This window comes from Syzygium oleosum, unplaced genomic scaffold, assembly GCF_021117445.2.
Source record: "Syzygium oleosum isolate NSW1041296 unplaced genomic scaffold, Sole_v2.1 Sole_v2.17, whole genome shotgun sequence".
Taxonomy (NCBI): domain Eukaryota; kingdom Viridiplantae; phylum Streptophyta; class Magnoliopsida; order Myrtales; family Myrtaceae; genus Syzygium; species Syzygium oleosum.
In genome coordinates this window covers 7,681,320-7,707,101 of record NW_026607501.1, presented here as the reverse complement: position 1 = coordinate 7,707,101, position 25,782 = coordinate 7,681,320, and the positions used below count along the sequence as shown (strand labels likewise).

The following is a 25,782-nucleotide window of genomic DNA, read 5'->3' as shown; positions in this document are numbered from 1 at the left end:
TTTTTCCTTGAGAAGGCACAAGATTATTAATTTATTACGTATGCAGTCCCATCTAACGTTAACTTGAAAAAAATATAATTTTCACCTTGGTTGCAACACGAACTGAAAGGGCTATCGTAACATTTTTTTTTTTTGAGAATTCATTTGTTCGAAACATATAATTCTGCATATACAGTAGCAACGGATTGATGCAGGTTTCAGAGTTCCATATCATCGTGAGACAAGTTATCCAAGTCCCGCTTGAATTAATTTCGGGATGTAGCCGGGTTTATCGAACTTGGATTCTGACAATGTGAACCATCTCAAACCCATTCTTCGAAACAGAAGATCTGACTATTGTTCGAGAATTATGGTCAGGGAAATAGAATCTCTAGATTTGAACCAAGAACATGGGTTGATGTGTCAAATGCATATGCAATGCAGCAAAGGCAAAACCGCAGTTGAGTTCAACAGATTTCAAGTTCAGATCTTTTTACAGCTGTGCTCTTACTTGAATTTTGCTATTTCTTGTGGAGTTTTTACTCGAAGCAATCCCAACAGGAAAACAATAAACGTATGAAAATATAAGATTTGTTTCTTGCCTTGTAATTTTGGGCTTCCAGGTGTTTTAACAGGCTTAGGTGCCATGCATCACGTTCTCAGCACAGGTTGTCTTCACATAACCAAAGAAACAGCTTTTAACAAATTCTAACAACCTGCAGTTTTCTTCTTTTTCCAATGTCCAAGGAACACGAGAGACTCAACATCCCCTAAATACAAAACCTCTTAGCTTAATTACCTTGTTCTTGTTCTTTTCAGAAAACTCTCTTTCTCTGTACAAACAAAGGCCTCTGAGGTTATTCACCTTGATCTGTACTTTAGACGATGAAGGTGACTGAGGATGGTGAAAGGATCGACCTCAACCAAAACGATTGGCCTCTGACTTATAATAAGCTGAAGGAAGAGGCGGGCAATGAAGAGAAACCGCACGAATTGCATTCCGTAGAGTTCTTATTCAAAAACAAGGAGATCCCGCCATGGCAAAGCCAACTCACATTGAGAGCTTTAGTTGTGAGTTGTGCAATGGGAGCTTTCTTAACCATTTTTGTCATAAAGATGGACCTGATGTTGGGACTAATCCCCCCAGTGAACCTCTTTGCTGGATTCTTCGGTTTCCTCATCATATCGACATGGACAAATTTATTGAGCGCAGCTGGCTTGATGGGCCAGCCATTCACGAGGCAAGAGAACGCTGTCATTCAAGTATGTGTCAACGCCATCACGAGCGTTTCTTATAATGGTGAGCTCTCTATTAGCAGCAATATCCTGTCATTAGAAATCTGTCTGGACTATCTCTTTTAATAGCCTCGAGAAATGACAAGGCTGTATAGTTACTCTAGTTTACTCCTGGAAACAGGAGGCTTTGCAACCCATCTTATTGCCATGAGTGACGCTGTCGCGAAGCAATTCCCCGGACCGGTCAATGCCAATGACATGAAGAATCCCAGCTTCGGGTGGATGACAATGTTTCTTTTGCTCTCTAGTTCTGCCGGCCTATTCACTATGTTGCCTCTTCGAAAGGTAAGCATGTATTCTCAAATTGCTGATTAAAACGCTTCAAACATTTTCATGGAATACAGAGTTCGAGCTCATACATAGTTACATACTGCATTTTACGGTTTGTATTGAGAATCAAGTGGATGCCCTGATTAAAATGAGCACTCTCTCAATGTTGTTAAGAACACTCAACACCACTTACACGCTAAACAATATATTATATGGAGACTTCTGAGTATAAACACGGTGGAGACTCTTTTCAACTCTCACAATGCTCGCACCAAGTGTTTGCTTCACTCTTGCTTGAAACAAATCGGAGTGGGTCTTCTTAGTGTTAAGCTGGTGGAGGAAGTCTCCGAACTCTTCTGATATAAATATCTGCTAAACTAAACATTACACCGCAACTTGCTTTGGCTGATTTATCTTTAAAGAATCCTGGAGGTGGCGTAGAAGTCTTCACACAAGTTGGCAAGTTAGCTTGACAACCTGTTGGTTGATTTTTCTTTAGAGAAATCTGGAGATGGCAACTGCTAAAAGAGAAAAATCTGGGAATAGGAGAGAGAGAGGCGGTGCTTCTCAGATTGAGATTACTCATCGAGTATAAATTAGTGCGTGCGTGTGCTGTTTCTCTGATTTTCATTAAAATAATGCGAAAAACTATTATACCAAGTTCATAAAAGACTCGCTGTGCGTCGAGTCATTGTCGGTACGAAGATTTGTTTACTTTTTGAGTTTTCGGTACCCAGTTTATGATCATTGACAAGAAGTTGACATTCCCAACCGGATCTGCATCAGCTAATTTTATAAACAGCTTCCACGCTCCTCGGTGGGGCAAATTGAATGGCAGGTTCTTTCTCTCTTCCTTTTCATTCTTCGTCATCAATAAAATCTTTTTTTTTTTCTTGTGGATTTCCATTCGACTTGCACAAGTAATAACCACAGACACGATGTTTCTTGATCCGCCAACAGGAGGCAGACCAAAAAACTGAATAGATTTTTCACAATCAGCTTTCTTTGGAGCATATTCCAATGGCTATACACTGGAGGTGACTCATGCGGATTCACAAATTTCCCCACTTTCGGACTCAAAGCATTTCAAAGGAGGTATGGGTTCCCAAGTATTCGTCATTTGAGCAATCACTCCGTACTGAAACCTAAAAGGAGCACTCTCTTTCTAAAGTAAAGGGGGACAAAGAAACAAAAATCTGATCGAGTCTATACTATTGCTACTGAATATAAATAAATACATTGGTCGAACCATGCATGCTTTGGTCGACATGAAAGTTTTTGTGGAAACGAGAGAGGTGATAACTGAGGACTAATACATGCCTGCAACACTAGCAAGTTCCTAACGGCGAGCTTTTCCTCATTTCTGATGACCAAAACAGCTTCTATTTCGACTTCTATTCAGCATATATTGGCATTGGAATGATGTGTCCGTTCGTAATAACCTATTCACAATTGCTCGGAGCAATCCTCTCATCGGGTATATTGTGGCCTTACATAGAGACCAAGAGTGGTGATTGGTATCCTGCAGAAGATGCTCCCACAACTCTCAGCGGCCCTCAAGCCTATAATGTGATGTCCTTGACCAATAGTGCAATTTCCAGTTACTTGCTTGTTTGCATTTGTGTGAAAAGCATAATAACCAAGCAATCTGCGAAATCTTGATTTTGTCTCCCTCATTTGATGGTTTAAATTTTGATTATGTCGCGCAGGTCTTCATTGGCCTCTCCATCATAATTGGTGGTGGAATCTATAACCTGATAAAGATCATTGTTATTGGGTTGACCAAGCATAAGAAAAGCGACAATTCTTCTGCTTTGCCTGTCGAGAACCCTTTCCATGGGAAAACCCCTGTCCCCTGTGATGAAGAGGTTAGAACCAAAACCTTCCTCAAGGACCAAATTCTGAAGAGAGTGGCGATCGGCAGCTATGTCACAATAGCTATTATATCCGTAGCAGTTTTATCATTCATCTTCCCCGGTCTCAAATGGTACCAAGTGTTGACCCTGTACCTGATATCCCCCTTGTTAGGATTCTGCAGAGCCTACGCGACCGGTTTAACTGACATGTCGATATCAATGTTTTATAGAAATCCGGCCATCTTAATCTTTGGTTCGTGGGCCGGAAAGTCCAGCGGCAGCGTCCTAGTTGGGCTTGCCGCTTGTGGGATACTCATGAATTTCGTGGCGGCAGCTTCCAATATGATGGAGTCCTTCAAACTAGGGTACATGACACTTTCCTCCCCCAAATCCCTGTTCCTGAGCCAACTGATTGGGACTATAGTGGGCTGTTTGGTCTCTCCTTACATCTTCTTGTACTACAAGAACCACTACCCAAATGGGTTCGGAACACCTGATTCCGTGTTTGCAGCTTCCTGGGCCAGCGATTATAGAGATACCGCCATGCGTGCAGCAAATGGGTTCTCAACACTGCCAAAGCATTGCCTCAGTCTTTCTCTGGCGTTCTTTTTCGCAGCCATTCTCGTCAGCTTGCTCCGAGACTTGACGCCGAAGAAGTGGAAGAGTTTGATACCGATACCCATGGCGTTCGCCGTGCCATTCAATGTTGGAGCTTATCTCAGCATTGACATGTGCGTTGGGTACTTGGTATTCTACCTGTGGAGGAGGAAGAACAAGGCCCAAGCCGAGGCACTGGCTCCTTTCGTTGGGTCTGCCCTGATGTTTGGAGATGGGTTGTGGATGTTTCCTAGCACATTACTCAGTATGAAAAACATAATTGCACCAATGTGCATGAGATTTCTGTCCAAGGAGATGAGTGCCCAAGTTGAAAATTGCCTCAACAGTGGTTCTTGATTCCCTTCTTTTCAGTTCTTGCAAAGAAATTTGTGACTCCCATTACCTACCAAACATATACACCTGTGGAGAAGTCTGCATGTAATTAATTCTCTTTGTACCCTCCCGGTGTCATCAGATCAAGGGTACAGTTCATTTTTCTAGCACCCTAGTTGTATTGCCCGTCCTTTGCACGGACTTATTTTCGGATCAATTTTCGCGTTTTTCGTTATAAGAAAAGACGTTTTTACCCATGAAACGCTTCTGTCATAGGTACTAAAAAACATAAAAAAGCATCAAAATGAGCTCTTATGATAATGTAAGAAACATAACTCAAACCTGGTCTATCCTAAATTGTTAGCCAAGTTCTATTCATATAACCTTATTCTTGCCGAGCATTGCCCTTGTATGAAATCGAGGGTCGATGGCAAAGCGGTTGCTGAATCCCCAAGCGAGATGGGGGCGGAGAGATATACAGTGATGGTAGCGATTGAACTGTAGCAAGTATTTGAAATTCTAGAGGAATGTTGACTTGTTCTCGCTCAGCCTATATATACGTGATTGTGATTCTTGAGGCTCTTATGGGCTTCTGAAGGATCGAGGGATCCTTACTTGTCTTCGTCCCTCGTTGACCCCCTTGCCACCCATTTTGATCAGCCACGCCCGCGAATCGCAGCTTCTTGAAAGAAAAATCCCGACTTTACCCAAATCGCACCCTAATCGACGGGATTAGCTCCTACCCATTTGGGCAGTGTCCATGGAATTGTAAATCCCACGTCGGACGCAAGACGTTCGGATTCGCAGGTTCGGTTAATTTGTTTCTTGTTTCTTTCTTTGTTGGGTTCTTCCTGTCGCGGAGCATCGGTGCGTTCGAGATTTCGTTTCTTGGATCTGTCAAATGATAAATGGGGTGGGGGGTCGCGAGGAATCCTCCGTAGTCGCCCCTCCCGATCCGTTGGATGCCCGGAACTCGAAGGCGGATGGCGACGGTGACGGGGATTCGCCGCCGTCCCAGTACTCGTCCTGCGGCGAATCTGAGTTTGAGCGCTATTGCAGCGCGAACTCGGTCATGGGGACGCCCAGCTTGTGTAGCTCGGTGAATTACACGGATTGTTTGGAGTCTGAGTTCGGGTCTTTCAGAAGCTCGGGGTTTGGGGATGATGGTGGTTTGGAGGGTTTTAGCTTGGGAGAGAAGCTTGAGAGGAATTTTGGGGAGAGGAGACCTGAGTCTAGTGTTCTCGGGTTTTATAAAGAGGAAGTCTTTAAAAATGAGGTGAAGTTAAGCGACGGAGCAACTGGGGTGGATTCACGTGATAGCGAGGCGTTTGAGAGTACTACACCTCATGGATTGAGGTCGACTACAGTTTCCGACAATTCAGGTGAAGGCGGTTCTGAGGGTGGTCGTGTTGGAAATGCTTCTGATCATGGTTTTACTAGTAGGTTGAGTTCTGGACATGATTTGCATATGGTTGGGGGAGAGTGGGGGAGGGAGGACGAAGAAGGATCAAGCTTGTGTTGCCGCTCAGAAGACGAGGATTCGATGTATAACTGCGGTTCAGATGATGAGTGCAGGAAGGATCTTTCTTACTTAAGGAATGCACGGCATATTCAGAATCGGGAAACAAAGGACGGGGATGTGAATCCACTGGTTATGAACTCCTCTGTTGCCTTTGGTGCAGATGACTGGGATGATTTTGTTGAAGAAGCAGGCGAGACTTCAGTTGGTTCATTGATGTTAGATATGGTGAATGGGCAGAGACAACTAAGTCACAAGAATGGGTTCCTTTCAGATGTTGGGCAAATGGCACAAGAAGATGTGGCAGACTTAACCACAGCCACCGAAGAACTTCAAGGTGCTTCTGAAGGTGTAAAAGGTACCCTTGACCAATCTCTGGCTCCGTTTTCCTCTATGCAATCATGGGATTCGGAGCATGTCCAAATGAGGGATGTTGCCTTGCCCACTGATGGAGCACTAGCCTTTGATAGATCGATAGGAAACATAGAAGGTTTTTCGACAGCCAAAATCAGTGCTTGTAGTGTCTGTGATTCATATAAAAAAAATGTCAGGGACATCGGTATTGCCAGCAATCAAGTCACAGTAGTTGATGAATCAGAAGAGTATCTGAATGGTTGTTCCATCACCAACGTCTTTGAAGTGGACCCAGACCCAATAGTAGAGAGAGCTCATTTAGAACTAGAAGGAGGTCTTGGCTCTATGGAGTTTAGCCAGGGGAAAGAGCCTAGTAGCTCTGAGCTTATTAGCTATAATGATGGTCCATATTTGGAGGGGAAAGAACCTGAGCTTTTCGATGAGAAACTGGATCCACTTTCAGAACCAAATGTGGATCAGCTTCATGAGAATCCATCCTCATTGACTTTGCAAACTGAAGATATCTTTGAATCGAAAGGTTTCATGCACTCAGAAGATCTCTTGCAAGACCAAACTTCACAGGCTAAGGTCAGTTGAGTTCTTTTGCTATGTATTTATCCAGAACCTGCAACTAATTTAGGTGATTTGTTTTTTTTGGTAAGGAATTTAGGTGATTTGTTCATGTTTATTTTTTTCTAAATTTTGATAGTTCGGTTTTCTTTTGCTATTGATAGTTGCTAGGGCGTGATAGTTTTCTTTTTCTTAATAAATCGGCACCGCAGAAGATGCAAGGTGCAGAGTCATATGAATTTCACTTGTTAAATTCTAGGAGATTGACTGGAAGAGACTAATTTCAGCCAGGAAGAAAGAGTATTGCAAGAGGTTGCAGAATGGTAGTGGAGCATCTGCATCCCCAAACTTAGTGTGTTGTTCCCGTCCTTTGAAGTAGAAGCTTCTCTATCTGGAAAGCTATTGTACAACTATCCTTCCTAATTTGACGGGAAGTGAGCAACTGACATGATCTGTTTTTTTTTTTTTATGACATCAAAATATTGGTAGACCTCCCCGCACCTGAAGTTCCAACATTTGCTCCCCTTTTGACTATGCATAATGAAAAGCTTTTCTTTGTATATGAAGTTTATGTTTTCACTAGCTATCACATGCCCCTGAAATTGTTGATGCCTTGCATTTCTGTGGACTGTACTGCATGGTTCGATGCTACTCGAGCAACTTATTTTTATTATTTCTTTATGCACCATGTTTTTAGTAGCGTAACTCCTGCTGACTATATGTCTTTGCTCTTCTATTGATGTCATTTTGCAATTTTAGACAGAGACAGTTGAACTGCATGAATTCATTGATGATGTTATTCACGATATGGAAGAAATTCTACTTGATTCTGCCGAGTCTCCTGGATCCAAGTTTCCAGTTCTCACTCAAGATAAGAAGACTTCTACACCGCAGTTGACTCTACCCTCAAGAGATGGTGGGTCGACTGCTTCAACCTCTGGCAATGATGATATTGACACATTTAAGCACAAGGTGATGAGAATTGATGGGGCAGAAGTGATTGGGGCAAGGCAGAAGAAGGGGGATGTCTCACTTAGTGAAAGACTGGTTGGTGTGAAGGAATATACTGTGTACCGAATAAAGGTGTGGAGCGGCCAGGATTATTGGGAAGTTGAAAGGCGATACCGTGAGTTTTTAACCCTCTACCGCCGGTTGAAAGATATATTTGCTGACCAAGGCTGGATTCTTCCCTCTTGCTGGTCCTCAATAGACAAGGAAACCAGCAATTTCTTTGGAAGTTCCTCACCTGATGTTGTTGCAGAGAGAAGTGGAATAATTCAAGAGTGTCTATGCTCTATTCTCCACCCCAGATTTTTCTCTGGCTGCCATAAGGCACTCACATGGTTTTTGTCTCCTTTAGATTCACATCCGGGATCTCCTGAATCAAATAGACTGGTTCATCAGTCTTCATTTGATTCTAGAGGGACAAATGCAGAAATCACATCTCCTTTAGGGAAGACAATTTCACTCATTCTTGAAATTCGTCCACACAAATCAATAAAACAGATGCTAGAAGCTCAGCATTATTACTGTGCCGGATGCTACAAACATTTTGATGACAGCAAGAATCTAATGACAGACTTTGTGCAGTCATTAGGCTGGGGTAAGCCTCGACGATGTGAATACACGGGTCAGTTGTACTGTTCTTCCTGCCATACAAATGAGGCTGCAGTCTTACCTGCAAGAGTGTTGCACAATTGGGATTTTGCAGAGTATCCAGTTTGTCAATTGGCCAAGTCATATCTGGACTCCATTAATGACCAAGTAATCAATTTTTTTTTAAACCTTCAGCATCTTATGCTGCATTGTGCCAATATCTACCTCATTTCCATGAACCAGATTCTTCTTTGTGTTAGGACAGAAATGCTTGCTGTGGTCAATAGACTTAATACCATCCGTCTATTGTATAGGTGCCTCCTTTTTTTCGCTAATGTCTTGTATTTTCTTTTCCAGCCCATGCTTTGTGTCAGTGCGGTAAATCCTTTTCTCTTCTCAAAGGTTCCAGCCCTTCTCCATGTCATGGGTCTTAGGAAAAAGATAGGATCTATGCTGCCTTGTGTTCACTGCCCATTTCGGAGGTCCATCAATAGAGGACTTGGGTCTCGCAGATATCTTCTCGAGAGCAATGATTTTTTTGCCCTAAGAGATCTGATCGATCTTTCTAAAGGGGCATTTGCAGGTTACCTTCTAATTAGTAACTTCTTTTATTGCAGATGGTTTAATCTAATATGATTTGTGTTTCTTGCAAAGATTGATGCCTGAAGATGACCGTCAATGTACTTCTATATTCTAAGTTAAAGTTTGTGCTCTTGGAGTAGTATCTTGAATGTTGGATCAGTTGCTGGGCATTGCATGCTTCACATTCGATTTTTCCTTTACGAAGCTATGGATATCTTGAAATCACAGTTCATATACAATTGATCATGTTCACAGTCAACTGGCTTTAACTTGTTTCTAGTCTGTTGCTGTTGAATGGTGTAAGCGTAACATATGTCTGCTGGCCTGTTAGTTATATCCACGTGGCTGCAAGTATAATTAATGTTAATCTGTCGGATTGCAGCTCTCCCGGTGATGCTGGAAACTGTCTCAAGGAAGATCCTGGACCATATTACAGAGCAGTGCCTCATATGTTGTGATGTGGGACTCCCGTGTGGTGCCAGACAAGCCTGCAATGATCCTTCCTCACTCATTTTTCCTTTCCAGGTAGGCACTGAGAAACTTTGGTTTCACATTCACCTCGGAAGTCCAAAAATGTGCATAGCCTTATGTCACTGTGTGGTAATCAATACGCAGACATCAATGGATCTTGATGAGGCTGATTGAAGCGCACATACACCAAGATTTGATAGTTTGGACATGTAAAATACAAACACAGAAAAAGACAGAATTGTTTTTTTGAAAGTGAAATAGATATTCAATGTTCTACTGGGAATTTCTCGATATGTCGGTGAAAGCTGGCTAATCCTAGGTTTTGACAATTGACTGTTAATAAATTGCTGCGTGTTATCAGTGATGCCCTCATATAATGAGCGATACATTGATTGCCATATTTTTGCTGACCCATGACCTAAATAGGAAGTTTTTTCTCTTTCAAAACAGGAAGACGAGGTTGAAAAGTGTAAATCTTGTGAACAATTGTACCACAAGCAATGCTTCAAAAAGCTTGGGACATGCCCATGTCGGTCACAACTGGAGGTGTACGAGTCTCTAGAATCCTTTAAGACGGGAAGTGACATTGCTAGCAATGAGATGAATGGAGCTCTAGTTTTGCCAAGAAGTAGATCAGGTTCTGTATATACTTCTGGACTACTTTCTGGACTTTTCTCTAAGGCCAATTCTGGTAAGTCGAAAGACCATAAAGGAGGAGGCAATGTTATTCTAATGGGTTCTCTACCGAGCACTTCTCTGTAATTCCTGTAATTATTTTGCAACCAAACAGGATATATTTTTTTGCCTTTTATACTTGATGGACTTAAAATCTTGTTCTGCTGCTCTTGGTATGAATTGAATAATTGGAGCAGGGGAAACGATAGGTTGGGGAATTTGAGATTTGTTTGTTTGTTTGTTTTTTTTTGGGATTGTAGTTGTAACACAAACCGACAATCATTAGCTGTGTAATTACCAATGTATCAATTGTATTGATAGATACATTCTCATTTTTGCAATCTTTTCAGGTTATCCTTCTTGTTCCTTGCTGTTTATTTTGATCATTCATTTAATGAGACCCTCAACTGAGGGGGTGTTTCTCTTTGGGTACTCTCTGGGTTGAAACAAATTACAGCTACATTTGAAATCCAGTAACAAAGAAGGATGACTGCAAACACTCCAGCACTGTTCAAGGATGACTCTCTGATATCTTTTCCTTTTTTAATGGTCGAGAATCCTCCTGAGACCGGTTATATCGCGATTCACTCTCCTCCGCTCCAAATTGGGCATGAACTCTCGTGATTGCGGCATTGATCTGCTCGCATGAAATATGATGTAAAGGGAAAGCACAAGGTGAACAACTTCTCTTTTATGGGGTCCTGGCCGACCTTTTGAAAAGGATTATTAAAATAGCTGATGTTGGTGAAAGCAATAGAGGTTGTCCTAAAGCAACGGAGTGTTATTATTTCTTTCTTTTGATGATTGACGATTCTTTGCCTCACCCCAAATCAGCAAAGCAGTTGTAAAGTGAACAAGTGTCCTGATTCTTTGCCAACTTTGACCATTTCCTTTTCTGACAAGTTATGCCCCACCTGTTGCAGATTGTTTAAAGTGTGGCCTAATATGGGTTACGCCTTTCTAAGTACAGTCACCATGAACAAAGTTATGGTTGATTAAGGTGATATGTGATTATCAGATCATCACCTTCTGAAAGAGTCATCATGGTAAAAGTGACAAAACGGAGCTCATATCTCAGGGAAGTAATGAAAGCATATGAACTAGACCAGCCTAAGAAAAAATCAACATTTCGGTAATGAATTTTCTGTGACCAAATACTTACAGGTATGCCACATATTAAGAAGTGGCAGTATTGAACAAAGCAATAATGGTTCTGGTTTTTCCTGCTTATCTCCCACCTCTAAAAAACTTCCAAAAATCATATGTTGTATGATATATATACCGTGAAACTTTATCAGGACCTGGAACAAACAATCTGCAACTCCTGTGGATGTCTTCAGTTCCCTTCTACAGTATAAACTTCAATGAAGAAAATATAGGACCTCGGACACGGCGGTCCTCGTGAGCATTTGCGCCTTTGTTTTGAAGTTCACTTTGGACACTGATAGGACTGAGGGAACCATCTTGACAAGAGAAAGTGCTTTAACTTGATCACCAGAGTAAATATACCATAGCATGGAAAGTGCATCAGCGCAACCGAAACATACCTTCAAGTTCCACATAAACCAGATAAAAGTTGGTCAGTTTGCTAGCTTATGATCTATGCAGAACGCTTTAGTCACTTTAGGGTCAAGATAGAACAGTTTGTGCAATCATTCGATCCTCAACCAAAATTATGCTAATGACTTTTGAATCAGTAGGGACAAGAGGATGGGCAAGAGTACATACCATAGTGGGGCATATGAAGATGACAAGTCGAGAAATGGATATGGCCACCTGTTCATTGACCATGTGAGTTTGCGGTTAGGAAAACAATAAACCAAGAACATTTTTTCTGATTTGTCGACGCAAAGAATGAGAATGATTTACCAAATGTTGACGAAGGCATGGAGAATCCACTGAAAAATAACATAAATGATTGTCCACATGAAGAAGTATCCGATACGAAACAAAGGAAAACGCTGCAAGTAAAAGGCCAGAGTTAGAAGCTGGTTTATCATGTGTTCAGAGGTGCTAGAAACGGCTAGGATGTTAGATCTTACTAAGCAGTTCAAAGCCGTGTCTCCAATTAGTAAAATGACATTAATCGAATGCATATTTATGTCCAACTGCAAACAGAAAATCACTTCACAGGTCAATAAGCAGGAAAAGGTGCCAATGGTTCGCAGAAGTGAGAGTTCCAAAAAGACACAGAAAGCTAAGAAGGAAGTGTATGAACTTGTGGACTTGAGGGAGTATTTTCTACTCACAATGCTCAAATTATAATTGTTGATTGCAAGAAATGGGACAATTATGAACCAGAAGACGCAATCCGTGAGCACAACGGCACCCCCATTTATCTGCAACGAGGAGAAAGAAGCAGTGTAAGTTTAACCAAGATACTGAGTACATGAAATGGCCACATCATATATTGTGGTCAGAACATCAACCATCTTTATGGCTAATAAGTTTGTGCCTGAAGGAGCTCCTTAGCGTTCTTTAGATTCCGTAGCATCATAAAAAGACAAGGACTATGTCACTGAGATGTGACGACGATGATAATAGAAGAATTAAACATCAATTACTATTAAATATTGTATATGCGGTGAATTAAACATCAATTACTATTAAAATGAAACCATGAGGGAATTCACCTGAAACATTATTTGAAAGAGATAACCCCAAATATTTGCTCTTTTACGAGTATCTTGCCGGAGTGAATTCTTGGCCGTGCTGATTGCATTAGGATTGTCCCTTGGTTCTGAAGCAGGATAGTTTCCTTGCTCTGAATCAACCTCGACATTGTCAATCTTCTCGCCAGCAGCTCTGTTGTGATATTCGTAGCATCCATAAAAGGACAGCAACGATCCAAGCTACAAATGGTGGGTGAAAATCATGTCAGACTTCTAAAGAATATCGAATCGTCAGCTGAGACTCAATAAGAAACTTGGCGTTGACAAACAGTGATCTGAGAATGGCTATGCAGAGAGAGTGACAACATACCCCAAAATAGATGGTGATCAGCGTAAACGTCCACCTGTTTAAACAACAAAAACAGGTCCTCAGTCTCAGTAAATTGATCTCCAAATTACATACTCATGTAAAATTTATTAGACACAAACAGAACTAGGAAGAACTGATCCAAGAACTTATTCCAATATCAGGAAACAAATAGTGTGCAGATAGAGAGAATCCGCATAAAAAAGTACTCTGGTTCATTTATTATATTCTTGCTGTTTCTAACCCTTCAATTAGCAGCAACTCATAAAAGTTTAATCTGATTTAAGCTATTTCTGTGGACATTTACCCATTAAAAGTCCTCTCAAAGTCAAGGAATCGCTTAAATTGTGCATACTTGAGTGTTTCCATATAAGGAATTTAGTATTGGCAAGGAAAACCAATGAACAACATTAAAAAAAACACATATGTTCCTGCTTGCAGATGAACATGGTTGATTGGCAAGAAGATGACTTACTGGGTATAGTAGTAAAATATGCTTCCTCCATCGAGAAAAGACGTGACAATGAGCATTAGCAAGAGCACAATGAAAGCCACGACTCGGAAAGCTAGTAACCAAGCAGGGTGGACTCCTTTGAGACATGGACTCCAAGTTTCATCATCATACAAAGTTCCTTCAGTTTCTTGTTCTGTATCTCTATCATGGCGATTTGCTTTGCCGAAATCTTCTTTTCTCCATATAAGAACCAGGGAAAAGATCATAGAAATAGATACCCAAAGAGCACAGAGCAAGACCCTCCAGTTCAGCCAGTAACTTGCAGAGGTTGTGTTGCCATTAACGTATGGTTTGTAAGAGTTATCTGAAGATGCTGTTAGAAAACCCATCTTCCAAATTTTGTCTTCTCCGACTGTTCACTTGCTCAAGAGTCTGCGGAAATTGTCGGTTTTTGTTCCTCTATTACAGGGAAAGCAAATATATAGCAATTCGGGAAGACCGAGAGCTGATTCCGGAAAAAAAATGAAAGAATGATTTCTGGGTTTCAACAAATTGGTCTGAAAGATTGAAAAGAGCAAGGAATGAATAAAAGAAACACCCCACAAGAGCTTGCAGGATAATAAGAACTCCACCAGAGTGAAAATCTTTTTCAAAGAAGAAACTGAAATTTAAACCAGAAAGCAGAATGATTCTCAGAAAATGGAGAATTTAGCAGCTGATGTGTAGCACACTCATCAGTTATCACAACATAAGACTCTTAAATAAAGTTGTATAGTGATATAGAGCCTCAAAGCCACCACAATAACTCAGAATTGCATCAAGACCCAAAAATTCCTACAGGCTCAGAAGAGTTCAATGACTATATGCTCTGGCTTCGAGCCAATGCAGCTAGACCTTGCGAAGGTACGTGTGGCTGAAGAAGCTAAAGACAACAATGTCACCAATTCCTGTTCACGTACACCGATGCGATCAGACCTCGAGAAGATATAACAGTTCAGAGAGAACTTGAATTGCCATGATCTATTTGACCTCATCGGTGCCCCACGACTGGGATATATTCTTAACTTTAGGTGGGTTTTTTGCACAGATCTGCACCCCAAATATGGTTGCTGTGTTCAAGCCTCAGTTTTGAAAAGCACAAATATATCATAACTAAAGGGAAAAAACAGGATCTTTCCAAGAGAAAGCAACAGCAAGTGGTGGCGTGTAAGAGGAGATGCTCTTTTTTCAGGAAAAAAAAAAAAGAGTTTGTGAGCTTTAGATGTTAAGCAGAGATGCTTTGCTTCTTTGTTCTGGAGGGAAAACCAGTAAAGCGAAGAGAGAGAGAGGGGATAAAGAAGGGTGTTTTGCTTTGAGAACAAGCTTCTTTTTTCCTGCTTGTTTATTTCAATAATATCTCTTACAAGCAAACAGACCAGACTCCTCTGTAGTCTCAATCCCATATGTCCATGCACATATATTCGATTTCTTTAAAGACATTCATGCCTCGTCACCTCTTTCCCATGGATTTTCAGTCCTTTTAAGCCCCTCAAGATCTTGATATTACAAACTGTGGCAGGCGAGGGACCAGTTACTATTTTATGCAGATTTCCCGTCGGAATGCGCGCAGATTCTTTTTTGAACACACATAAGAATGATTCTCGTGTGTCCTAAGCCATCAATGAAAGAATATATAAGCTTACGGGCATTAAACAACTAAATAAAAAAGAGATTACGAAAAAAGTGGAAGGACCCATTACCCTGCGCAAAAAGATTTGCTTATTATTTCATGATTGATCAATCAGGGGAGCCCGGAAAAAGCTCCATGTTTTGGAGCCTTGCAGGCTTAATTGAAGGCATCACGGGTCTGTTAGGGACAAAGTGTCGAACAAATACTCATCGCGGTTGCTTTTAGTTAAAGCATTTGTCATGGTCATCTTAGTTCGTATCAGCTAGGACCCTTCGCGAGGGACCCTTTTGGGCCATCGCTCGTCACCTGGATTAGGTCGCCCACACAACCTCAGCTCCTACATGCAGATATTGCCTGAATCCATCTTTTAATGATTTCTTTTCCGAAAAAAGAGGCACGGCCCGTAAAATCCAGGTGCAATAGGGGTGATGTAGTACTATAGACCGAAAACCCTAAAGTGGGTTCTTGATATCTTGTCGGAAAGGATACAGGAAGAAGGAGGAAGATAAGATTGTGCAAGAATCTGTTCAAATTTCCAAAATTTTTGACATTTTGTGGGCACCATTATCTGGTAAGTTCTTCCTTAGATAATTAAATTGGGCTGCTCTTAGGAACTAGCGAAGTAGGTCCTCATAACAGAGTGGCAGAGCATGTCCCCATGAACTCCACGACAGAATTACAGTTCACTTTGACAACAGAAACGACACGGCAAGCTCAGACCTCTTTCCTCCTCCTCGTTACCCTTTTTGTTCGCTGTTTTTTCTCCTTTACAATCTTGAACGCGACTTACAAGAAAGGCCCCACTTAGGAATCTTCCCAGTACTTATTAACAGATTTCCTGTATCAGAACCACTGTTCCATACTATAACGACTAAGTTAAATCCTTCCTCTCACTGCATAATGGTAAGTGGACCCAAATAATCGTTGCAATTTGTTTAAACGGGAAGTTCTAGATCTTGTACGTCCTCTCAATTATGGGCCCTCAAGGTTTCTGTTTCTTGTGTGAGCAGGTCACGAGTTGAGATTTGACAGCAAGCGTGTGAGAAGGAAAAGGCCATGGAAGTTTTCCAAAGATTGGGACAAACGTGGGTACCAAGCAAAAGCCCAGAAGTTCTGTACAAGCTACAAAATTGCTTGTAAACCCCCCTAAAACCCTGAAAAAGATTGATTGTCTCGCTTGTTTTCATTGTCATTTTCTATATTTCGGAGCGCAAATTAAGTCTGTTAAATAATTGGCAAAAAAGGGGAAAAGAATGATTGATATGCAAGCGACTACAAATCGTTTCGAAACTTGAGTCCGTTTCGGACAATGTGTTGCGATGTTATTAAGGCCCTAGGAAACAAACCCGCCATTAATACTGACTCTTGTTGCAGCTGCAAAGTGGACTGTTGCTGAATTGTCAGCCGAAGAGTCGGTCTCTTTTAACAATTTGACCAGCATTTTCTTCCTCGGGCTTCTTAAAGCTATGGCAGGTAAGTATGCCACAGTTCTTCAACTGATTAGGGACAAACACACCGAGGAATAAAGAAATAGCCCTGAATGAGCCTCAGATTGAGGATTTCACCTTCCTTCTGAATATGACATAATTCTATCGATCATAAGAATCAAAGATCATGACCCTGTACTATTATGCATGCCAATTTGCACATTAACATCACACCCACAGAGTTGAGAGAGAGAGAGAGAGAGAGAGAGAGAGAGAGAGAGAGAGAGAGAGAGAGAGAGAGAGAGAGAGAGAGAGAGAGAGAGAGAGAGAGAGAGAGAGAGAGAGAGAGAGAGAGAGAGAGAGAGAGAGTGGTTCACCTACAAAGCTTTTCGGGTGAATCCTGTTGAGGTTCTCAAAACTTCACATCACGAAGATCAATCAAACACAGAGAGTATGTATGTAACAAGAGAGGAAGGGGGAGAGCTACACCCGCGGAATGGCACATATAGGAGCTCAAATTGCACGGGGAGAACAGTAGAGTTCACGACTTGCATGCTTTCCGTGGTCTCTGTCTCGCGCGTTTCTCTACCGGCATCCAACAAGCAAGAGACATACAACACTTTCATGCAGTGCACATGATGCTGCTGCTTTGTCCATTTCATTCTCAGTTCCGTATGGACATTGACCTCAAGATGTGCGATTCACTTCTCCGTCATCCTTCAGCAGCATTTTGGCCACTGACAATCACTTGTCCTTTCTCACAAAATTAGCAAACTTTCAAGATTTCTACTTTTTACATGTAGTTGTGTTTTAGTCCTAATTGCACCGGTTACTATGACTTTGTCATGCCATTCAAGATGCACCATTCAAGATGCACCATGCTTGTGATAACCCTGTAGCTTTTTTCAACCATGGTTGACATTCTGGTTGGTTTATTTCATCAGTCTTCGAAGCCTTCTCTTGATGGCATGTTTCAAACTGGGAGCTTCGTAGAAGGTGCAAGAGAAGTCGCGTGAATGTGCGTGGTCTCTTTCCCAAGTGACCATGGAAGAAAGGCAGGCACATGGTCTTGTTAAGATGGACGTGTGAGTTGTGTCAGAAAAGTTGCACATCGAAGAATTGGTATAAATGTAGCAGTTAATATATCATAATTGGCTCATAACTCATTGGCTTAAGTTTTTGAGTGAAGATTGGTCCAATTAAATATATTGACGGGCTCGGATTTAGGCTCCTTCTTGGTAGTTTTTCCGAGTGAAGGTATCATTTTTCTACTGTGAGCTCCCAACAAATGGCAGACTTGAGCTCTCTCTTGGCGATTTTCCCAAGTGAAGATATCGAGCTTTTACTATGCACTCCCAACAAATGATATTAGAGCCAATCGTTAATTGGTGTATACAGTTTTCCAGGCAAGTGAGCGTTGTGGTGTAGCAACACAAGTCCGATGGCAGTCAGAGTAAGAGACCGACAATGAAGGCAAGCGTTGAGGGAGATTCAAGTTGAGATATGTTGGTGTAGAAGAATACCTAAATTAAGGGGGAGTAAACCTAATATTGAGTTCATACGCGAGGGGGAGATTATTGAGATGCATGTGTGAGTTGTGTTAGAGAAGTCCCACATTGGATGTATAGTAGTTAATATATCTTAATTGGCTCATAATTCATTGAATTAAGCTTTTGAGTGAAGGTGAATCCAATTAAATATGTTAACGGGCTCAAACTTGGGCTCTCTCTTGGCGATAACGGTGGGTGAAGGTATTGAACTTCTGTTGTGCGCTTCTCGACAAATAGTATTAGAGCTTATAGTTGGTGACCAATGCGATTTCTACATCTCTAGAGTTGGTAAGAGCACCACTGGATATGTCTATAGCGATCTCTGTGAGTGAAAGTATCAAACTCTATTGTGCGCTTCCCAATAAATGGTATCAGAGCTTATGGTTGATAATCAATGCGATTTCTATATCTCTAGAGTTGGTAAGAACACCATTTGATATGTATATAGCACTGAGTTGGGTATCTCAACTGCACTACTTTACATGGAGGAGTTTTGTCGAAAACAGCCATTGAACACACTGGAGTGAACAAACACATAAAATACGAGGTGAACAAGTGGCAAGAATAAGGCTAGTGGACATAAACGAAGAATGAACCGCTTACAACAGAATTCAATCTAATAGCAGCAATACAGCGCAAAAGTACAGATCAGTCCTGAAATTCATTTTCCCATCAAGAACATCTGGGCGAGTTGTAGAGAATTAAGGATTTGATGCAGTTTCTATCTCTTTCTATTGCCATTTAGACATTTGTCATGTGTGTAAAAAGATTAGTGAAGAGTGTCTGGATGTTTATTTGCCCTGTCCGCAATGACAATCAAAGGCGAGAATTGCTCCAAGACCAGGAATACATGTCTTGAAATGTGCATATCAGTTCATGAAGAGCATCTACTGATCTACAATGCCCACATCCACATGAGCCCGCCATCCTCGTAAATGCAATATGGTTCAACCTCATCTAGTCTCTATACTCTCACACACTACAATTAAGTGGACCGCCACGTGCTTGCACTCAACAGCTCTCTTCAGATAAGGGTGTCGCATACGATTCGCACCGTCTCGGTCATCGGCCGTAGACATTAGACAGCACAATACCGAGGCGAACAGGGATCACGTCGCGACGCGTAATACATACGCCGCTTATAGCGGCATCCGAAGAAGCTGCCGTGCATCTTCAATGAGTATTTGGGAAGCAGATCCGGCATTGATCAGCAGGACAGAGGTTTGCAGTGCAAAAAGGTCACATGAACGGAGGAGGAGGAGGAGATCTACTGCCTGCTGATTCTGAGGATGGCAAAAAGATGGCCGTACTCACATAGGCTCTGTAAAATTGACTTAACACACAGCTAAATGATTCATAAGCAGGGCCGGCCATTTGGGCCTGGTCAAGTGGGCTCAGGCCCAATCACTATGCAAGGCAGATCTAGCACCCGGCCCGGCCCGCTCAGGCCCGGTCCATTTTGTTCGCGAAATTTTAATTAATAAATTCCTGAAAAAGATTTAAGGGTAAAAAGAAAAAAAAAAAGGGGGGGGGGGGGGAAAAATGGGTCACGTGCGCATGATGTGGTTGAGCTAGAAAATATGACTTTCAAGTGAAACGAAAGGTTCCCCTGCATCTTCCTTCTCCACCAAGAAGTCACATCCTCAACTGCTCTCCCCATCAACCCCCCACACCAATTAATTAATATATATTATTTATATATAGAGACAAGCTTTAAATGCAAAAATAGAAAAAGAAAGAAGACCACCAACCCCATCTATCGATTACCTGACCGGCTGACCCCCCAAAAAATAAGAAAAAGAAGATATTTAGCAATTAATTAGCAACAGATAAATTACCCGAAGCTATACAAATAATCAGGAAAATCAAAGATTTCCTTGACATTGGCCCCGTTTGGTTCGGCTTTGGGAATGGACTTTCGAGACCGAAAGCCCGTTCCCAAAATGCTGAACCGTTTGGTTCAGCATTCGGCCTAGTATTAGCCAAATGCTAGCATTTGGAATGCTGAACCCAAATTTTTTGTCTCCAAACTACCATCACTTATTTTGGATTATTCCGATTTTGCCCCTCTTGATACTGTTCATCTTCTTCGTGAGGTGGCCGGCGAGGGTGGCCGACACCGGATCGTGCCGAGCGAGAGTCGCAGGTGACGACCTAGGCGACGGCCGCTGAGGTTGCGCAGCCGCCTAAGCCGCATGCAAGCCCTGGGTCAGGCGACGACTCAAGCGGGTTCAGCGGCACTTGGAGTCGCGCGACCTGTTGCCGAGCAATGGCACGGCCTTATTGCCACGGCTGTGAGATCTAGCTCACCGGTGGTCGCCAGCCTCGGGCGACGGTCGTCGGCACCAGATCTAGCTTGCCGACGGCCGTAGGCCTTCGCCGGCTTCGGCGAAGGATAGGATAGGTTTTTTTTTTTTAATAAAAAAGATAATTCTCAAAGCCCTTTTGCAAAAAAAAATTTACCAAACACTACAAATGATTTTTTACCAAATGCTACTTGCATTTTCCTAAGGGACTTTAACCCAAAGGTATTTGCATTTCCAAAGTTGAACCAACCGAGCCCATAGAAGGGAAAGAAAATCACTGATAAAGGGGTACTGATTAGCAATTCTTTGGATTAGACTGAACTGTGACTTCAGCTCTATTTGTTTTATGAAAAATGAGTAATTTGAAAAACATTTTGACTGAAAATGATTGATCGTATCGCTTAAAATAATTAGTTAATAAAAATTATTTTTATTATTGATAATAATTTATGTCTAGATATTTTCGTGGACGATGAATTTCTTTTTTCTGTTCATTCAATTTTGTAAGCCATTACAATCGTTATTAACAATTTTTAAAAAAAATATGCATTTTTTGCGAAAATAACGAACTTTGGAGTTCCTTGATTTTGACTTACAATCGTTGGATCATGCGAATTTCATTTCTTGAAATTTTTTAAAAAAAAAAAACAATTTACGAGAATCGAAGACCGCGAACGAGCCCCACCACCTAAAATGAATTTTTCCCACCAACCCGCCACGGACAAGCACGAGATCTTCGCATCGTCCGACGTCATAAAAGAAATTTAAAAACCAATTTCCGAAAAAAGAAATTATCATTTTTCCGGCCTTTTTTTTTTTTCCAAATGTCCGAAATCACTTTTCTGTTTATTTAATTTCCCTTTTCCCGTTCGTCTTTTTCTCGCCTTTCCGATCGCCAAAAAAAATTTAAAATTTAAAATTTAAAAAAAAACAGAAAAGCGAAAACCTTGGTTTTCGGGCAGTACTAACAGAGCGCCACCTGCGATTCCAGACACGCCTACCTCTCTCTCCCCTTCCCTTGACGGAGTCGCCGAAGCTCCTCCTCCTCCTCCGCCTCCGCCGCCTCCGCCTCCTCCGCCGCCGCCGCCTGCTTCTCCTTCCCTCCGCCGCTCCGCGATTCGCGCCCTCAGATCTCCGGAGGAAAAAAAAAATGCAGAGCGCGGCGTTCACTCTCTCCCCCGCGTCTCCCTTCCTCAAGTCCCCGGCCGCCGGTCGACGCGCCGTCGGCCTCCGGTACGATCCCATTCGCCTCTCCGCTTCTCCCTCCTCGAGAGCGCGCGATGCGGCTGCCGCGAGCGCCGTCCCGAGGAGCCTCTCCGCCGCCGACTCCTCCTCGTCGCCGCCGCTCCAGCGCCGATCGTGGAGCCTCGGCTCGCCTCCCTCGTCGAGGCCGTGGGGCGGGGTGCCGTTCCTCGGCTCCGATCGCGAGGCGAGGGGACTCGAGGCCAGGGCGGCGTCGGTGCCCGAGGCCGCCGGCGAGGGGGAGAAGTCGGGCGGGCTGGGGAAGACCTTGGAGCTCGGGATGTTGTTCGGCCTCTGGTACCTCTTCAACATCTACTTCAACATTTACAACAAGCAGGTGAGCCTTCTCGCGAAGCTCTCGTGGGTTCTTTCTTGTTTTTGCTTCGGAGCGCGTGAAATGATCTATTCGTGGATGCGAAGTTGTTTGGTTTCATGAGATTTGGTAGGTGTCTGGTGAGTGGTGATCGTGTTTACAACCTGAAGATCATTTGTGCTTTTCGGAAGCAATGCCTCTGGATGTCGCGTGTGTTGCTTGAAAAGACGTTCTTTCTGAGTATGCTTTAGAAAATCTGAGTAATTGTGCGTTTTTCTCTCCGAGGATTCGGCTTTGAATGAATAAAGTCGCGACGATCGCCGTGCTGATCTGGTGTTCGCTCGAGCAATTGGGATCGTGCCGGTGGTCCGGTGGATTGATGCTGGGTGCTACTTGTTGCTTGCAGGTCTTGAAGGCGTTCCACTACCCTACCAATGTCACCCTGGCTCAATTTGCTGTTGGCTCCGTGCTTGTTATCATAATGTGGACTTTCAATCTCTATAAAAGGCCCAAACTCAGTCGTTCGCAGGTAGCTATCGTCGCATTTTGGAGAACTCGTGTGTGTTCTACGTATGTATCTTTCGGATTCTTACTTCCGTTTCATGATCCGTGACAGCTGTTGGCCATTTTGCCACTTGCCGTGGTGCACACGATGGGCAATCTCTTTACTAATATGAGTCTTGGAAAAGTGGCTGTTTCGTTCACTCACACCATCAAAGCCATGGAACCATTTTTCTCAGTTATTCTATCGGCTATGTTTCTTGGGGAGGTACGAATACTTATAAACCTTCCCCTTTATTTCCAAATTTAATTCTGATGTAGTTTTTGGGTTACTGAATGGTGCACCATATTATTGTGAGTTGTAAAGCTCTTCATCTCCTGCAACCATTTAGTTTGCTAAGGTGATATGGTTACTTGTTGAACTTAACGTGTAATGTTCATGTTTCATAATTTCTGATGATCTCGAAAGACTCATGATATTCATGGTGTAGCATTTAATATCCGTCTCTCATTTTAATTGTTTTGTTATTTGTGGCTCCTGCAGATGCCTACCATCTGGGTTGTCTCTTCTCTTCTACCAATCGCTGGTGGAGTTGCACTTGCATCAATGACAGAGGCTTCCTTTAACTGGTGAGAAACTTTAGTAAAGTGCTAAAGATATCGGAGTAGAAGAATGGATATAGCCTAACTTTCCACGAAATCTTCATGTTTGATTTCGGATATGTATTCTAGCTAGCTCATCAGTTAAAGAGGCATGGTTTAGGTCTTTTATTTTTGTTCGGTACACATGACATTCGGCTTTTATGGTTTCTAAGGGCTGGGTTTTGGAGCGCAATGGCCTCGAATCTGAGTAATCAATCTCGCAATGTACTCAGCAAGAAAGTCATGGTCAAGAAGGAGGTATTCTGAATCGTTTCGTCTTCACCTTCAGGCTGTCGAGTAGTTGAAGCTATATTATGCGATCATTCTCTTATTTTGGCAATTGAATTTGCTTATGTACAGGAATCCTTGGACAATATAACTCTCTTTTCAATTATAACCATCATGTCGTTTGTTTTATTATTCCCCGTGACTTATTTTACGGAAGGTCTCAAGTTTACTCCTGCATACCTACAATCTGCGGTAAGTATTCTTTTGAACTTTAATAATTTCTCAAAGGGTTCTGTATTTGGAAGGTTTTTCTGATATGCCCTTTTTCTCATCTTAACAACAGGCGCAACAGGGATTAAATGTTCAGCAGATGTTAACCAGGTCTTTTCTTGCAGCGTTGTGCTTCCATGCATATCAGCAGGTGAGGCTTTTTGCCCAATGCAATATTTTCAATATTTTGAGGTCATGGGCCACACATTTCTTTGACGATCTCAACTTTTAGCTAGGTTGCGTGCTTCATTCATAATTGTTTTTTGCTTTTATTTTCAAATGCATAGATGTGACCTATTACTTTAAGCATTCAGGACCCATTGAGTCTTCTCTATAGTACATTAAGTTTAGATAAGCATATTTACGGGATGGCAGAAAATCGAAAGGATCAATTTGTGACATCACTAGTGAAAGTTAAAGTTTTGGAGCTTTTGAAAATATAAACAAAGCTGCACTTCGGCAGCTGTGTCTCCATCATTGTGACATCAGATTCAAAAGTTAAAATCACTGCGGGGCAATGATTTTTATCTCATCTTGCATCGGGTCAATTATCCCTTAATATTGTTGATCTTCTTATTGGATCAGCAAACTTAATAATGTTGTCTGTGCACGAGTCTATAAAATTGGATAAGCGTCTGCTGCAGATTAATCATGATATACCAAAATATCTGCTGTAATGTGAACAGAGTCCATACCTGCACCAACGATAAAGTACCTATACGAGAAGGAACTGATTGTATTTCAGTTGTGCAGGTCTTGATTAGCACTTTTTTATGAGGAAATACCAACTTTAATTGTTGATTTCGTGCAGGTCTCTTACATGATACTACAGAGGGTATCCCCAGTGACCCACTCCGTAGGAAATTGCGTGAAGCGGGTTGTGGTCATTGTCAGCTCAGTTCTCTTTTTCCGAACTCCAGTCTCACCCATAAATTCCCTAGGTGATTTATGTTACCATCTGAACAGCCTTTTTCCAAGTTTGTTATTTTCTTGGCTTTTGTTTCTTCCCCTTCCCTCTAAACATAAGAGAGAAAGTGTATAACGACATTTGTTTATAAGGAAAAATGAGATCTGGTATCTGGTTATTGGTGAATCAACTAGCTTAGCTTGGTTCCATAGCACTATCGTCGTTGTTGCTAGTTAGATAATTTTGTTCTCATAATTATGGTTTTGATATCTTTCTTGTTGTGTTGATGTTGTTAGGTACTGGAGTGGCCCTTGCTGGAGTCTTTCTATACTCACGCGTGAAGCGCATTAAGCCAAAGCCGAAGACTGCTTAAAGAAACACCGATGCAAATTTTGTCGTTAGCTTGGATAGGCAATCAATCCGTTCAATCTCAGTGTACTCGAGAATATCTTGCAGGTCAGACAGGAAGCAGATCTTCTGCTTGCCCTGTGCACTCTCTTCTCTTCCTCGTTCCATTATTGTTCTCCCTCCCTGCTTCTGATAATTTGATCAGGACTGATCCGGGAATTACATCTCCAAGTTATGTAGCTGTCCTTGAATTTGATTGATATTCATCTGTTGATTTGATTCTGAATTTCGGTAACTAAATCAATTTGTATGGTGTGGTTAGATGATTGGTTTTTAGAAATAGATTGGATTTCCTGTATAAGAAGTCTCATTTGCCGCATGTCGTCGTATTATTGTCTGTTGCTCGGTAGTGTCAGCCTCCGCTCCGCTGCGATCAGTAGCATCTGTACCTTCTGTGAATGAGGCACAGTGGATTTTCTGGTATTCAGTTTGGACATCTTTTATGAATGATTTGAGATGATGTCTGTGGTTGATGAATCATGATTCACGACCAAAACGTGCATGTTGACCAGGTGGGGCTCTGTTTGATTCAACGTTAGAGAGGATTCTGGTTGCATACGTTTGACTTCAAGTTGATATTGGACCGGACTCGACAAAACCCAAATAGAGTTCTTGAATTACAAGTATGCTCACTTAAATAATGTCTACATTCCGACCAAACAAAAATAAAAATAAATAAATAATGTCTACATCTACAGCATATTTATGGCATGCTACATCGTCGCTAGTTCTCTTAAGTCTAACGCATGCAGCATTAAAAATCTTTCCACATGCATTAACGGAGACGT

The 25,782-nt window shown here is 42.0% G+C and overlaps 4 protein-coding genes across 4 annotated transcripts; 3 read left to right on the top strand and 1 right to left on the bottom strand.

Annotated features, from left to right (window-relative positions):
* The first annotated feature begins 864 nt into the window (after positions 1–864).
* LOC115678961 (probable metal-nicotianamine transporter YSL8) lies at positions 865–4,355 on the top strand. Its single transcript, XM_030602474.2, has 3 exons — positions 865–1,279; positions 1,397–1,560; positions 3,255–4,355. Exons 1-3 carry the CDS (start codon positions 865–867, stop codon positions 4,353–4,355), a joined length of 1,680 nt encoding a protein of 559 aa, XP_030458334.2.
* Positions 4,356–4,685: 330 nt separating this feature from the next.
* On the top strand, positions 4,686–10,439 carry LOC115679005 (uncharacterized). The gene is made up of 5 exons (XM_030602527.2): positions 4,686–6,792; positions 7,534–8,538; positions 8,728–8,953; positions 9,335–9,477; positions 9,874–10,439. The coding sequence occupies exons 1-5, from the start codon at positions 5,233–5,235 to the stop codon at positions 10,183–10,185; spliced, it is 3,246 nt and encodes a 1,081-aa protein (XP_030458387.1). The 5' UTR covers positions 4,686–5,232; the 3' UTR covers positions 10,186–10,439.
* A 772-nt stretch (positions 10,440–11,211) lies between these two features.
* LOC115679007 (uncharacterized) lies at positions 11,212–15,334 on the bottom strand. The gene is made up of 8 exons (XM_030602529.2): positions 13,553–15,334; positions 13,081–13,114; positions 12,732–12,950; positions 12,348–12,437; positions 12,141–12,206; positions 11,968–12,059; positions 11,827–11,874; positions 11,212–11,645 (listed from the first exon to the last, which is right to left on the bottom strand). The coding sequence occupies exons 1-8, from the start codon at positions 13,918–13,920 to the stop codon at positions 11,528–11,530; spliced, it is 1,035 nt and encodes a 344-aa protein (XP_030458389.2). The 5' UTR covers positions 13,921–15,334; the 3' UTR covers positions 11,212–11,527.
* A 6,131-nt stretch (positions 15,335–21,465) lies between these two features.
* LOC115679006 (triose phosphate/phosphate translocator, non-green plastid, chloroplastic-like) lies at positions 21,466–25,441 on the top strand. Its single transcript, XM_030602528.2, has 9 exons — positions 21,466–22,062; positions 22,445–22,567; positions 22,655–22,807; positions 23,084–23,169; positions 23,355–23,439; positions 23,542–23,661; positions 23,753–23,830; positions 24,491–24,620; positions 24,883–25,441. The coding sequence occupies exons 1-9, from the start codon at positions 21,634–21,636 to the stop codon at positions 24,957–24,959; spliced, it is 1,281 nt and encodes a 426-aa protein (XP_030458388.1). The 5' UTR covers positions 21,466–21,633; the 3' UTR covers positions 24,960–25,441.
* Positions 25,442–25,782: the final 341 nt, after the last annotated feature.